Source organism: Prionailurus viverrinus, chromosome B3, assembly GCF_022837055.1.
Source record: "Prionailurus viverrinus isolate Anna chromosome B3, UM_Priviv_1.0, whole genome shotgun sequence".
Taxonomy (NCBI): domain Eukaryota; kingdom Metazoa; phylum Chordata; class Mammalia; order Carnivora; family Felidae; genus Prionailurus; species Prionailurus viverrinus.
This window is the reverse complement of record NC_062566.1, coordinates 17,083,354-17,099,150: the sequence shown is the minus strand read 5'-3', so window position 1 is coordinate 17,099,150 and position 15,797 is coordinate 17,083,354. Positions and strand designations below refer to the sequence as shown.

Here is a 15,797-nt window from a genome sequence, read left to right as displayed (position 1 = left end):
GGGCTCCAGCCCTCTTTTAGCCAGGGGAGGGACAGTTTCAAAAGGCATCACATCAGTCCCTCCCCCAGTGCCAACAAGCCAGGAGGCACTTCAGGGTGCGAGGGCACAGCTGACTGCTGCAGGGGTTGAGCCCTTACCCAGGCTAGGCTGCAGGGTAAGCCAAGTAAAGATGGCAGGAGGGGGACACCTGGGTGGCTCAGCAGGTTAAGCGTCCGACTTAACCTCAGGTCATAACCTCAGGTCATAATCTCACAGTTTGTGAGTTCAAACCCCACATCAGGGTCTCTGCTGTCAGCACAGAGCCTGTTTCGGATCCTCTGTCTCCCTCTCTCTCTCTCTGCCCCTCTCCCCTCAGTTCTTGTTCTCGTTCTCTCTCTCTCTCTCTCTCTCTCAAAATAAGTAAATAAAATTAAAAAACAAACAAAAAACAGATGGCAGCAGGAGAGCTGGTCTGAGCCGAGAGAGAGTAATGGTGGTTTTAGGGTTGTTTTAAATGTTCTCAATATGATGATCTCACATGTGCAAAAGAAGAACTGGAAGAAGTAAAAAAAAAAAAAAAAAAAGTCAGCAACACAGCAGGAACTTCAGTACTGGGGAGACCAAGACCTCCATCTATTTCCTTTAAAAACATAATGTGCTATTTCCTTTAAAAACATAACATGTCTTTTAAGTTAACATGGTAACTCCACAATGCATGTAAATGCTGTCTACACTACTATCAATAACACTGCCAGGTCTCAATCCTACAGAAATGCCAGCTCCTCTGCACCAACACACACACTGGATTCTACTGCCACAGGCATGAAACAATAAAAAATGAGAAGGCAACATAACTATCCTTTCAACATAAAGGCTAAACAAGTTGTGGTACAGTCACGCAGCCACACCTGGGAATACCATGCAGCCCAGATAAAGAACGAAGGTGCCTTGTTAAATAAGCACACAGAAAAAAAGCCTGTGGTAGAATATATTTGCTAGGATCCTACATGTATAGTTTTCAGATGTCTGTGTGGATGCACACGCATGCATACATGCAAATCCACTAAAAGGGTCTGTAAAGGGAGACACCAACAGGAGGTGATAGTGGTTAGCCAGAGGAAGAGAAGGCTGGCACATTCTGTCTACACACTTCTGCATTGTTTGAAGTTTCACAACTGGCAGCCTGGGACTATGAGGGAGACGGGACGGGACCCACCAGCGTGGATGTGTCCCGAACAAAGTGCTGGCCCTCTGCCAGCATGGCTTTGCCCTGGGTGAAGGAGATCCCCGCCACTCACTCCCTGACAGGCTGCCTGTCCAAGGCAGCTGCACCAGGAACCACCTTCGAGGAGTACATAGGAGGAATGTGGTTAGAAACCAGGCTCTATAGCCAGAGTTTGTGTTGGGGGAGGGGACCTAAATACCCTGAATACCCTGCCCCAATAATCTCACTCATGATCAAATCCCTTGTTCGGTGGCTAAACTTCAAACTAACCCCACCCAAATTATTACAGGAAATGGCTGAGAATGCAATCTTAACTCTACCTCCACCTCCAAAAAGAGGGCCAGGTGACCAGGCATGTCTCTGGATGTCTGCAGGAGGGAGGGGCTGTACACAACACAGTGCCCCCCTTTCCAGCAAGGCCCCCAGAGCTGCTGAAATGGGCCCAGCTCATACAGCATGCAATTGGATTTTTAGCTCCCAGTGCTGCAAGGAAAACAGGGCACAGAGACATTCTGAAAATGATTCTTTGCGGGAACAAATAGGTAGGAATGTATTCAAGGCATCTCTGCCAAGAAAGACTGAGTGGCCATTACTGCTGGGGACCCGCCAAGCCCCACCACTCCAGACAACAAGCAGGAATCTCCTGGCTGGCTCAGGTGGAGATCTGCCCTCAGAAGGCCAGAGGCCATTCCTTCTCAAAGTCCTTGAATGTTCACATCAAAGCCCTTCAGCCTCCAAGAAAACATGTTCCTGGTCTTGCTACTCCCCAAGGCAAGACTTAGCAAATTCCCAGATCTGGGCTGGAAATTCTGATTAGCTAAATAATAAGTGCCTTAGGAAAAAAAAAAAAAAAAGCAGCTTGGGTTGCAAAAATGTGAGTGTCTTTGTTTGATCACGTGTTTGCTTAACATTAACAATTACCTAAATGTGACAGGGTAATCAGTCCTCAGGACACTGCCACACAACTAAGCAGGCCAGGCAGCTCTGGGAGATCGTAGCAGTCAGGGAAGTCCAGGTCTCCCCAGAGTCAAGGCTGAGGCTTGTACTTCCCAAAGGGTTCTCAAACACACAGCCTCATTTCCCACAGACCTTCCAAGTGGTCAGGCGAGACATGACCAAGCTGCAGGGAGGTCTGGGGACCCGTCCTTGGTCACAGAGCTAGACAGAGCAAGTTATGAACTGCCTTCTTGGCTAAAGTGATTTTGATATTCACCCTCTGCCATGAAATTGCTGCAGGTGGGTGGGTTGGGGGGTGGTGGGTTGCTCCTAGTGGAGTAGAGGGCCTGGCATGACCTGAACGATTGTCGGCAGAGACCCCCCAGAAAGCTGATGGAAGCACACAAACCAAACCACAGCTATCTCAGAACCAGGGGCTGCTGCTCAGGTCTTCCCAGGGTAGCCTGGCCCCTTGGTCACCCACTGTGGCCTGTGGGCTACCCTTGTCTCCTCTACGAACACCAGTTAATTATGTTCTGCACACTTGGGGACAGGCTGGAAATGGGCTCCCTAGTCATGCCCTCCACCAGAAGCTGAACCAGACTCCCTCCAGAGGTGAGTTCTTGGTTCATAATCAGATTCACCTGGGGCACCACTTAAACTGTAGTGTTTGGCTGAAGGTCAGTATTTGGGACCTGGAAATCTACGTCTCCTCAGGTAGGGCCTCATGTTTCTGCACACAGGGACGGCAAGCCCCGTTCCCTGCTCTTAGACACAGCACACTACAGTCAGAGTGTTGGTTCCATCCTCTTCTGCTTGCTTCGGGTTTCAGAGCACCCCCAGAGAGGCTGGGTTCCACCCCACTGAGGGAGACCCGAGTTCTCATTGCCTCGGAGCAATCATCTAGCCAAGGGGCCCACTCAGGAACACTACAGCCTGGATCAGGGGGCAAGCAAACCCAGACGCTATCCTCCAGCTAAGACCCCCATCCAAGCCTGCCCGGTCCGTGACAGCGAGCCCCGGCCCTCAACCAGCCCCTCCACAATTCTCGAACCCGACTAGCCGAGTGGAAAGCCACCGTGAAACGGGATGCAGAGAGTCTCCTATCCTTAAATTACCTGCCCAGTACGGGCCTCGCCCCCGCAAGGAGGTCCTCGAGCCACGCCCCATGCACTGCCCCCGCCCCCGTAATCTGGGTGCTACAGGATCCGAACGTAGTTTGGCCCTTCCTCCACGGCCACACCCACCCTGGCAGTAAGGTTCCCAGTCTGAACCAACACCCCTACACTAACCCCACCCCCTATCTCGGTCCACACACCCTAAATTCCGACTGAGAAATGAGTAGAATGGCCCCGCCTTCACCCTCGACCCCACCACCGGCCGAGCTATCTGAGGCGGCCACAGCAAGGGACCAAAACCGCGGGGGCAGCTTCTGAGGTAAAGATCTGTCTGAGATCCGCTGGCCTTGACACCTGCAGACCTGGAGACAGCTCAGTTCCAAATTTACCAGGAGACGGGGGTCCTTCAGCTCCAGGGTATTCAGGACTGCAGTTTTTAGCTAGCTTCCGAACTATTGTACAAATGTGAAGTCTAAATCTTTGATAACAAGGTAACAGTATATTTATACGGGTTTTTTTAACCTGCTCCAAATGCGAAAGAATTAAGTGTACCAGAAGACTTAACGTGAGCCCAGAGGAAATACACAATTCTTTAAGCCAAACTGAAAGCGAAAGGTTACCATCCCTTAAAACATTGTTCCCACCTTTGTGTTTAAAAAAAGAAAAACAACTACGAGGTCCCTGGTCCGCTGAGGCCGCCCGTCCCGGTACTGGTGCCGCCCGCACGCATCCGGCACCCGGCAGGTGAGAGCAGGGCCGGGAAGAGGGAGGCGCACACGGCCGGCAGTGAATAGGGCGCTCCTTTCTGGAGAAAGCGCCCCCAGGCCGAGGAGCCCCCTCGGGTCGGGCGCGCCCCCGCCGGCCGGATGGGCGGGGCTCCCACAAAGAGCCTCCGGCGGGGAACCGGGGCCGCCACCCGCGTCGGCCGCCGCTGGCTCTGGTTTGGACAAATTAAACCTTAGAGCGCTGGAAAAATTACAGGAAGAGGAGAGTGAAGAATGTGCCGAGTGGCTGGAGGGAGCCCTGTCCCCGCGTGAACTTCGCCCGCCGCTCGCCCGGGCCGGGCCGGGCGGGTCCCTCCCATCCCGAGCGCGCGCCCGGCCGGCGAGGGAGGGGCCGGCAGGGGAGGGGCCGGGCGAGGGCACCCCGCCTCCCCCGCGGCCCCGGGGCGCCCCCACCGCCTGTCTCCCAGAGCAGCACGCGCGGCCCCCACCCAGCTCGCCCGCACCTGCTCGCACCGCCCCCCGGCCTCGGCGGGGTCTACGCCCGCAGCCCAGATGACGACATCCGCCCCCGCGGCCCCGCCCGAGAGTGCCCGGGGAGGGGGCGTGCCCGGCGGGGGCGCGGTCGCCGGGCGGGCGCCGGCTCCCAGCTCCCGGACCCGCCTCGCTCGGCGCGCGGGGCCGGCCGCGGGACCGTGTGGCGGGGGGGAAGGGGCGAGGCCCCGACCGTTCCCGGCCCCACCGCCCCTCGCGCCCGGCCGGCGGCTCCGGGGGCGTGGCCCGGTGGCTTGCGCTGTCCCCGTCCGCGCGCTCTGGGCGCCCGGGCGGCCCTACTGACCTGTGTGAGTTCTCAGGTGCGCCTTGAGGTGCGAGGATTTCCCGTAAACTTTCTCGCAGCCCGCGTAGTGGCACTTGTGCTTTCTCTGCGGGGATTCGAGGTCGGCGCGACTTCGGCCCCGCCGGCCCCTTTGTCTGAGGCCGGGTTCGCCGCTCCCCGCGGGCCCTGGCTCCCGCTCGGGCTCCAGCCCCGCCTCGAGCTCGGCCTCGGGCTCGCTCCACGCGGGGCTGAGGGGCGCGGCCGCCGCACCTTCGCCGCCGGGGCAGGCGGGCTCGGGGGCGGGTGGCGGCGCAGGCGGCAGGCGGCAGGGGGTCCTCGCCTTCCGGGCCGCGGCGCCCTCTCTGCGCTCCGCCGGGGCGGGCGCCGGCGCTTGCTGGTTGAGGTCCGCCAGGATCCGCGCCACCACGAAGAGCGAGGCGCTGTCCTTGCCGTCGCGGCGCTCCTCGACGCGGGGCAGCGTGGCGGCGACAGCGGCGGCCGCGCCTTCGGGTCCGGGCTCCGGCCCTTCCCGCGGCCCGTGCACAACCGCGCGGCTCGACATGGACACGAGGCATTCGGCGGCGAAGTGGTCCACATAGGCGGCGGCTGCCATGCTGCGGTCTCCGGCCGGCGGGCCGGCGGCACTGCTGGTCGCTGCGAGTCGTCAGCGGCGCATCCGCACCCACGGCCTCCGGAGAGCGGGCGGGGGGCGGGGGCGCGGCGCGCCCTCTCCGCGGGCTGGGCTAGGCGCGCAGCCGCCTCTGCCGTCACCCGCGCGGCTCCGCGTCCGCGAGGCGCCCGCCCGGCCGGGCACCAAAGAGTGAGCGCATGGGGGGCGCGGGCCCGTGGGGTCCCCGCGTGGCGTCAGAGGCGGCCTGTCCTAAGGATGCCGGGCAGCGACGTTAGTGACTGTCTCGCCAAGTCGCGGCCGCAGCCTCGCCGCGCATTGTGGCAGGCGGGACAGCCGCCGTGCGCGCCGCGGCTCGGTGTGGGCGGCCCGGCCCCGGGGGTGGGCGGGGCCGGGGCCACATCTGGACCCGACGTCAGCCCCCAGCCACATCCTGGCGGCGCAGGTTACAGGCGGCGGCGGCCGCGGGGAACTGCGCGCGCGGAGGGGGCGGGGATCCCAGAGCGCGCACCGTCAGGATACAGCAGTCGCGCGCCCGCGCCTGGGGAGGGGGCGTGGCCTAGGGCAGGGGCGGACGCCGTTGGTTCGTAGGTAGGCGGCCGGACCAATCCGGGCCGCAAGAAGGACCGGCCCGGCCTCGGGGCCTGCCCTCGCCAATGGGCGTGCCCTCTTGGCTGGCGGGAGGAGGAGCGGAAATTTGAGCCGGGAGCTGGGCACGCTGACGCAGGACGTCCGAGGGCGGCGGGCCGGGGCGTGGCTGCGCGGGGGCCGCTCTCCACCCCCCACCCCCAAGCAGCGGGGAGCCCGCGGGGGCATTTTCCTGCCAGGGCTTCTGTGTGGTGGCGGCCTGGAACCCCGGCGTGAAAGTGAGCCCTCGGCAGGGCGTCCCTTTGTCCCTCCATCCCTGCCTGTGAGGGGCACCAGGGATGGGTGCGCCTCGGCGAGGCTTGCCTCCGCTTCTCTTCCAGAGCGACGTTTGCACGGCGGGGAGGCGTGTCCGCTCAGGCTGGGCGCGAGGCAGCAGGCCTGGCCTGGGGGCGGAAAAACTCTTCGTGCACCCCGCCGCAAGAGAGTTCCTGGGTGGCCGCGTCTCGAGACCCATGCCGTTCGCCCCCTCCGTGCTCTTTCTCTCCTGAGCTCCGGGCAATGGTGCGGCCAGGCTGGGAGCGAGGTCACGGGTGGGGCGGGGCCTCTACCGCTGGAAGGATCGGCTGCTCCCCAAACTGGTCCCGGGCGGCTAGGGACCCGAAGGGGACCGCGCTGCCGGTGAGCCTAGGTCAGCCGGAGCCGAACTGGCCCCAGGCTGGTGGTTAAGCTGACAACGTGGGTGACGTGCCCACCGCGTCCTGTGCTTGCAGGAGTGAACTACGTGCTGGTGCAGCCGGCGCCGCTGTTCAGGGAACGCGGGGCCCCTTCCTCCTCCCCGCCCCAGGCCTGCAGCCAACTTCTCTAGGCTGCCCCTCTCCCACCGCGGTGGAGAAGGCTTCAAACGCCACCAGCTGCGAGGACCCCGCCCACCACGCCCCACCCACTGTCTGGGCCTCCCGAAGGAAATACTCTACTGCGCCGGGTCCGCGCGCACTGCTTGCCCTGCCCCTGCCAACTTGCCCTTGACTTTCACAGTCGCCCCCACTCTCCAACCCTCGGCCCCGCCGTTCTTATACAGGCCTAGGCCATCACTGAAGAAGTCAGTACATAACTTCCTACTGCCGCAGAATGGAGCGCAGCCACCGCTGCTCCGGACCCTTCAGGCAGCCCCTGAACCACAAGACCCCCCGCCCCTCCAACCACAACACCGAGGCCTGGGATTGCAGTCCCTGGGTGGTTTGCCCAGGGCGTTCGCACGTGTCAGCTGACAGCAAGGGAAGCCTGCTGGATGAAGGCAGCCCAGGCACTCAAACCCTGTGGACCTGAGAAGAGTGGTGGGTGGGGCAAGGTCATCCTGCGCACAAATTAAGACCAGCCTTTTCTCACCAAATTAATTTGGGGCCTGGATAGAAAAAACTTCTTTCCAGGTAATGAAGAAAGAACTGAGACAGACCATTCTCTGTTTCATGTTATGGTGAACCGTAAACTAGCCTGGACGACTGAGCACCCTGGGTGTCTGTAACTGAAACCCTACACTTCCCTCTCACTGATAATTTGGTGCGCCCTGGGAAGACTATGGGACAGAGTGGGGGGGGGGGAGGGGAAGGGGGAAGGAGGGGTATGCTGGGATGGGCTCTGGAAAGGCATCCGGGTCAAGTCCCTCTAAGAGGGGCTCTTCTTGGCAGGAAGTAATCATTTTGCCAGGCAGATTGTGTTGATGACATTTAAGAGATTTGTGTTCTGACCAAATAATGATTCAGAATGTTCCTCTAATCCCACCACATGTCACAATCAGTCACTTCGTTAAGGATGGAGCTGGCCCTACACCGACTTGCCAGCACCCATCCCCTCTCAGCCAGGGGAATTCTGCCCAGTTTTTGAGGTACCACATCTCTCTGGTTTCTCCATGACCTCTGCTGGTACATCCCAGCCTGCACACACTCTGGCGGTCCTCCCACAAGTATGCACTTTTCTAGACATTGGGCCACAGCCATGGACAAGACCCCTGCCCTGGGCGAGGTGAAGCCAGCCTGGGTCAGAGGTCTTCTGCACTGACACACAGCCCACCCCCATCCACAGCCTAAAGCATTCCCTAGGGCTCTCCAGGAGTGCTGAGTGCAGCCTCCCTAAGGGTTTCCCCTGTGCCCTGTGGCATTCTGGATGCAAAACTCAGGGCTTTGGCTGGCTTCTCAGGCAATTGATCCTTGTTCACTGAAAGCCTCAGGGCCTGCCGCCTTTACCATGTAGAAATATCTTCCAGTATCCAGAGATACAGTTCTTTTCCTCAGAGCTAGGAGTCCATGTTTCTCTTGCTAAATAGGATTTTGTCAGACATAGCTCATGTATAGATGAGGATGGGTGGGGATCAAGTGTCAGAAGAAAGGAACAGAATATTCAAAAGCAGAGTAGGGAAGATCAGATGAGAACAAGTAGATGGAGACATGTCTGGGGAGTAAAGAGGTTAAAGCCTGAAAAGGTGACTGGGGTTTCTGGTAAAGGTGGTGGACTGACTCTTACCTTCTAGAGCCCCCTGAAACAACAGCAGGTTTGTTTGTTGTAAGGCAGAAATTGGCAAGGACGGGGAGAGGAAGGGAGGATGTAACGACGACACAATTTTTGAAGCTGAAATACTTAGCAGACCAGAGTACATGAAATCCCAAAATGATAGCCAGGAAAGAAAGCCAAGAACAAACTGGAATCTCCAGAAGTTTCACAAATGGGTGGCAGTAGGCACCTCTGGACATGAATGTGAATGAGGGGCTAAAATAAGAATAAGGCTGAAAGCCTTATTAAGAAGAATTGAGTTGCCCAGATCCCCTCCCTAATTCTGTGCGGCCTACGCCGTCCTGGAAAATTATTATCTAAAGAAGGTAAAAGAGAGCATCTTGGTTGGGAGACACCAGGCACAACTGACAGCTTAGGAACAGGGAGATTAAATGAGCACATAGATACTGGATACTGAGACCAACCTCTGTCCCCCTTTGGGATTGCAGATTACAGGAGCCAGGAGACAAAGGGTCTTTCTGGGGCATCAGATCAGGCCAAGGGGAACACCTAAACTTCCTGACATCTGTGGTTGTCCAGCTAAGCCAGATCACCCAAAGGAGAGGCCACTGTTAATAAGCCCCACACATGTGTACAGAGTTTCTAATCAGTCTTTTACAGACTGCCAAAGCTGACCTGGCATCTCAGGAAAGCCTTGTGTCATAAAATCTAAAGCCCCAGTGGATTTTTTTTTAAACAACTTGGAAGAAACAGAGACTAGCAGAGAGAAGTACACGTCAACATAAGTACCAATAACGTCATCAGAGAAATTAAGATATTGCAACCCATGAAGGCAGGACACATATAAAGAAACATTCAGAGAACAAACAAGCAAAAACAGTTCTTGGAAATTGAAAATAAGATATCAGAAAGGAAAAAGAAAAAAAAAACTCTCAAGAGAGGGAATGGAAGGCACAGGTGAGGAAATCCCTGTAAAAGTAGTACAAAAAATAACCCCAAAAATTGGAAATAGAGAAAAAAGAAGACCATACAGAAAGTCCATTGATCAAATCATAGGAACCAGGAAAGAATGACCAGAGAAAAAATACAGGGAGTGGGCAGAGTCATCAAGGAATTAATCCAAGAAAAGTCTCCACTACTGAAGAATGTGTGTTGAAAGAGCCCTCAGGGAGCCCAGCACATTGGGAAAAAATAGCCCTACCCCAAAGCAGATCTCTGTTCAAGTTCAGAATAATGGGGACAGAAAGTGTCCTGACAATAGAAGCAGGTCACTCAGAGACTGTCAGGAGTCAGAATGGCTGTGGGACTCTCCATAACAAGTAGAAGTTAGAAGGCAAGGGGCAAAGCCTTGGGAAATCTAAAGCAAAATTATCTTCACGCAGACAAAGTACAAACCAGATGTTTTGAGATGCACGATATCTCACAAAATTTACCTTCCATGCATTCTGTGTCATTGTAGGAAGCTACCAGCAATAACGATTCTTCCAAAATGAAGACTTCAGCCAATAAAGAGGGAGGCATGCAGTCCAGGAAGCAGGCAATCCCCACAGGAGGGAAGGAGAGGCACAGGGGGCCACTAGGCCAAGCTGGAGCAGGTCAGAAGCTCTGGGGACACCTCTTCACAAGGTAAAATAGAATCCCTATAGCAGTCAGGAGAGGCTGGGCCATGCTGCAGTGCAAACAACCTGCAAATCTCCAAGGTTTATTTCTGGCCATGCTGCGAGTCTATAGTGAGGCACCCAGGGACAGGTAGGTTGATGAAACAGTCCATCTAGAACATGCTGGTCATCATGGCAGACCAAGACCCACGGTGAGAGCCCTGACCCAGACGTGTCACTCATGCCTTCTTTCCCACACACAAAATCTACTCTCTCCCACCCCAAGTGGGCCTGATCCACTTTCATGAGCCTTTTAAATTTGAATCTGGAGGCCAGGGACAGGGAAATCCAAAACCAAAAGATGACAGGGTTTCAAGGTGAGGGAGACTCTGCAGTCTCCCTGGAACATAGTCCAGTTCCATAAGAGGCTCAGTGGTTTCCTCATGTGTGTGGTTCATGTGGGTGGCTCTTCTTAGTCTAGAAACCTATGATCTGAAGACAAGTTGTCTGTGCCCTCCACACCCACCCCACCGCTCCTCAAATACACAATCCCAACACACAGTGGTAGAAATGGACAGGATAACACAACAAACTCCCTGATTCATAAAGCAGAGGAGTGGAGGAGTCCCAGTAGATGGTGTCCTTAGCAATTCTAAAATCCAGCTAGACAGATATTTTCCCCTGCTCAGGAGTGAGGATATTCCTGGAATTATCCCAATCCTGCTGTCTGGGAGGGACTGGCCAGTCACTGTTCCTTGGAGTCTTGTTTCACCCTTAGGGGTTTTCTTCATTATCATCTTCCTCCTCTGCACTGGTGGGGGGCCGGACATTGGAAATACACCTTCCTTGGGGGCTGGGCAATTCCCAGCCCACTTCCGTCTGTAGAAGGTTGGAGATTAAGGGTAATTATAAATTCCAGCCACAAGCTCTATCAGTCCTTGTCTGTGGTTTCTTTGGCACTACTAGTTTCTCTCAAAAATATAGTTAGCTTCTCTTCTTTTTATTCTTAAATTACTATATTTTCAGAATATTTTCAACAGAACACTGATGTAAACATGGGGAAGACAAGAAATATAGTCTATGTGTGTCATTTAAAAATAGAACAGATGTGAGAGGCATTTTAGATATGATTTCTTAAGATACATAGGCTCTAGAGCAAACAGTTAAGTTTTTACCATTTTAATCCATATAAGAATGCAACGAAATTCAAGTTTCAATGGTGATGGCTACATGTCTCTTTGGTAAAAATATTATAACCAAGGAAGAATTTTGAAATATTCTGCAATGAAAATAAAAAGGTAACTATAGATGGTGTATTTATACAGCATATGAGATGCATATTTAAAGGTTTTTTTTTTTTAAATGTTTATTTAGTTTTGAGAGAGAGAACATGAGCAGAGGAGGGAGACACAGAATCCAAAGCAGGCTCTGAGCTGTCAGCACAGAGCCCAACACAGGGCTCAAATTCAGGCACCACAAGATCATGACCTGAGCTAAAGTTGGATGCTTAACCAACTGAGCCACCCAGGTGCCCCTAAAGGTCTTTTAATGCCTTAAGACTTGAGAACACTAAAGATACAGAGGGACATTATCAACTTGCAAAGTCATAGGTCTGGAAATGTTATTTCTCCATGGTTTCACTAATGTGTATGAATATTTTAATTTTTATTTCTTCCTGTTGTGTCCTCCTTATCTGTGGTATGTCTCATGACTGTTGTGGATATTCTCTTGTGGTAGCTTTCCTCTGCTATTTAGATACCCCTAGTCAACACTTGGGTACACTGAATGGCCTGGCAGCTGGGGCTCCACAGCTGAGGCATTCAGACCCACATCAAAAGGCTGAACTTCACAGATGCCTGGGTGGTTCAGTTGGTTAAGCATCCAACTTTATAGCTCATGTCATGGTTTCACAGTTCATGAGTTCAAGCCCTGTGTCTGGCTCTGTGCTGATAGCTCAGAGCCTGGATTCTGCTTTGGATTTTGTGTCTCCCTCTCTCTCATTTTAAATATCACTAACTGATTCAATTAAATGTGGTTAACTTCTTACCTAATCTATTTGATTCCAGTTAGCTTCATTGTTGAGAGCTGCTTTCATGGTGGTTTTTAATACATGCTTTTCTCTCTCAACTTAATTGCAGGTTCTTGGAGCTTCTTGATCTTTGATGGTAGAATGACACCCTTGTCTCTTTTCACTAGTTCTTCCAAGTTATCCCAGGTGACAATTTAACAAATATTCTACCATTGGATACATGATGGTCAACCCTTAAGCCAATGCTACAAATATTATTTTTTGTTGCAGCAGCACCCCATGTTTGGTTAACCTTCTCTATCAGTCAGGAGCAGCTAAGTTATGCTATAGTAACAAATGATGCCAAAAGTTCCATCACTTGAAATACCAAAAGGTTAGTTTTCAATATATCAAAGGTTGGCTGGGGAACTACTCTGGTGGGTGATCACCCTCAACCCAGCATCCAGATCAGTGGGGCAGCCATTCTCTGGAACACTGACAGTCCCTTCTGTTCATAACAGTCATAAGGACTGTGCTACCCACAGGGAGCCAGGTGCAGACCCATCATGTCCCCAGAAGGCAAGGAGCTGAGCTATTCAGTGAAGCATTAACAGTTTCCACAAAACCTGTGACTTCTACAAAATGTGACTTCTGAGGCTATTGAGAAAACTGGCAAAGAGTTTGGGATTGACTTAATGGTAAGTAGATAGAAAATTAAATGAACAGAAAAGAAGACAAGCCAGAGCTCCAAAGAAAACAAAAGGAAAGTCCATTGTAGTTGACCATTTGGCTCAGTTACAGGGGGCATTTTCATAATAAGAGTAACAAACATGGAGCATTGATCTAATGAACTATTCTATATTACTCTAGTGGGGCCTTTTGAGGAGTACATGTGGGCAGAGGAGGCAAGACGAAAGGAAGCTAAGTCCACATCTACATATGGGGAGATAACCAACAGCAACCCAAACTGAAAGCCCAAGAGGTAGCAATGTGATCATTCTGTGGTAGATAGAGTTCCAAGATGGCCCCAACCTTCCAGCCCCTGGTCTACACATACCTCCTCCCATGTAGTCAAACACTGATGCAGGTGTTTCTGTGAAGGCATTCTACATATGTGACCCAAATCAGCTGACTTTAAGATGGGAAGGTTATCTGGTGGGCCTGACCCAGTCTCATGACCCCTTTCATCTAGGTCTAAGGGTCAGAGATAGGAGGTCAGAGAGATAGGAAGCATGAGAGGGATTTGAGGTGGGGAATATTTTGTGTTGCTGGCTTTGAAGATGGAGGAAAGGTTGTGTGGCAAGGAACCTGGGTGGCTGAGAGTGGCCTCCAGATGACAGCCAACTGGAACTGGGGACCTCAGCCCTATGACCATAAAGAACAGACTTCAACCACAATCATGTGAGCTTGGAAGAGAGCCCTGGGCTCCAGAGGAGAATATGGCCTGAGTGATACCGTGATTTTAGCCTCATGAGAACCTGAGCAGAAAACCCAGCTGCACCAGCCCTGGACTTCCGACCTACAGAACTGCCAGATCATACATGGATGTTTAAAGCTGCTAAGCCTGTGGTAATTTGTTACACCATAGGAAACTCATACACACCCCGTCTGAGTTACAGAAATAATCAGGGAAGAGAGGCAAGAGGGATTGTCTCTGGGGAGGGGGAATAAAGGAAGGAAGGGAAGTTAAAGACTGCTGTGTTTCATAATAAACCCTGCACCTTTAAGGTAGCTACATGTTTAACTTTGATTTAAAGAATAATCACAATTAAAAGGTTTATCAGAGACTACCAGCACCCAGCTGCTACAGACCGAATGCTTGTGTCCCACCCTGCCAAATTCATATATTGAAATCTACCCCCACCCCCACCCATAGGAAGGTATTAGCAGGCGGGGCTTTGAGAGGTGGTTAGGTCATGAAGGTGGAGCTCCCGTGAATGGGATTAGCACCTTTACAGAAGAGACCCCAGAGAGCTCCTTTGTCCCTTCTGTGTTGTGAAGACACAGTGCTTTGTGAAGTTCCTATCTGTGTACCAGGAAGTGTGTTCTCACAAGACATCAAACAGACTAAGACACCAACAAGATCCATCCCCAATTTCTATACCAGTGACTGACCACATTTCCCACACAACTGTGCAGTCGGCCAGGTAACCGAGTTCTCCGTCTGGGAATGTGAATGGAGGGCTGTGGGGTTGCTTCTGCACTGGGGCTTTTAAGAGAGTGGGCTTCTGTCCTGCCTGTTCTCTTTCCCCTGCTGCCAATTGGATGATTATGACAACAAACCTCTTGGGGATGATGGAGCCCCCAAATAGAAGAGACTGGGACCCAGAAATCGGGCCGAAAGTGCTCTCCTGGATGGCCACTGTATTTCAGCCACAACAATTCAGGGCCTGCCTGTTATTGGAGCTTAGCTCATCCTAGCTAATATAAAAGTGGACGTGAGAGCAAGGGATGGAAGAAAAACAAGAAAACAAGGTGTACGAAGAAGGGGGCTTGGTCCCAGGCAAAGCGTGGGTTGTGCATTGTGCTACTGTGTTATTCTCTAGGGTTGCTTCTTGGTGGCAGTCAGGCCGTGGGGTGCCCGCTCTGGGCATCGTCCTCCTACTCCTTCTTCCTGGGGCAGCCACAGCCTCTAAGTCCTGCATCTACTCGGGGCCCTGGCCTGGAGCTGGGCTGAGGGTGGCTGGAGTTTATCTAGGACCATCTCATGATGTCCTGATGCTTGGCACCCCCCACTCACAGAAGGCAAACAGTGTTCTCTTCATCCAGCCCAGGGGCCACTCGTAGGCTCCCACCTGTCCCTGTCTCCTGACTTAATCACATTATCATAAAGAATTGCTTGCGCCAAGGAGGACTTTGACCCTGAGGTTTTGCAGTCCTCAAGTCTGACCATTTCAGAGTTGGATGGGTGGATGAGAAACTTCTGACTGAAACTCTCATCACAGTCACTGATGGCGTGATGCATGAAAAGGAAAACAAGTCATTCTCTGTTGTATGACATGGGGGTGGGGTAGAAAACCGTTTTCATGTGCCATCTCCCAGTGGTCCTGGAGTACAAAATAATTCATCAGGTCCCAAATGATGAAAGCTGACTTCACATCTGGTGCATGCTTACATGGTGAAAGATTAAAACCAGAAATGCTTCTGAGACCAGCCCTCGAAAGACCGAAGAGATATTTACAGTGTCTGCAACAAATGTAGGAGGAAAGCATGTTAAAATGATGGATGGTCCCTTCCAGGCTTGCTGGAGCAGATGGCTCCCACTCCTAAACACAGCAACTGACATGGGATCCCGCCTTCCTTCCTGATGATCGGGGAGGCTCTCTGGTTGCCATGATAATTGCCTGTTCTGTGTGCCCCTTCCCAGTCTCACCCCTTGGTTGTCTGCTGTTCATAATTTGTGATCCTCTCCCTGGGTACGTGCTCAGGGTCAAATGCTGCATTTCATTCTCTTGACTTAACTCTGAGATTCCTGCCAAGCCCCAACCTTTGAGAACACTTCAGAGCTCCCCTGATCCATTGACACATACGAAAATGCTACAAGGAGGGTGCCATTCCTTCCTATTTCACAGGTTAGAAATCTGAGCCTTAGTCAGCTTGAGAGACTTCCCCCAGGCCACACACAGCAAGATGCAGAGCCCAGCCCGGACTTCTTTCGCCTCACATTGGTGCC

General features: G+C 53.2%; 1 protein-coding gene and 1 long non-coding RNA gene across 2 annotated transcripts in view; one reads left to right on the top strand and one right to left on the bottom strand.

Annotated features, from left to right (window-relative positions):
• KLF13 (KLF transcription factor 13) overlaps positions 1–5,895 on the bottom strand; it is a 50,870-nt gene extending 44,975 nt beyond the window's left edge. Inside the window, exon 1 of the mRNA XM_047862950.1 lies at positions 4,819–5,895. Coding sequence (XP_047718906.1) covers positions 4,819–5,410 — 592 coding nt within the window. The 5' untranslated portion in view covers positions 5,411–5,895. The remainder of the gene's footprint in view (positions 1–4,818) is intronic.
• A 1,932-nt stretch (positions 5,896–7,827) lies between these two features.
• LOC125167989 (uncharacterized) lies at positions 7,828–15,008 on the top strand. Its single transcript, XR_007153016.1, has 3 exons — positions 7,828–7,895; positions 9,978–10,144; positions 12,255–15,008. It is a non-coding gene; the product is annotated as an uncharacterized LOC125167989 (long non-coding RNA).
• Positions 15,009–15,797: the final 789 nt, after the last annotated feature.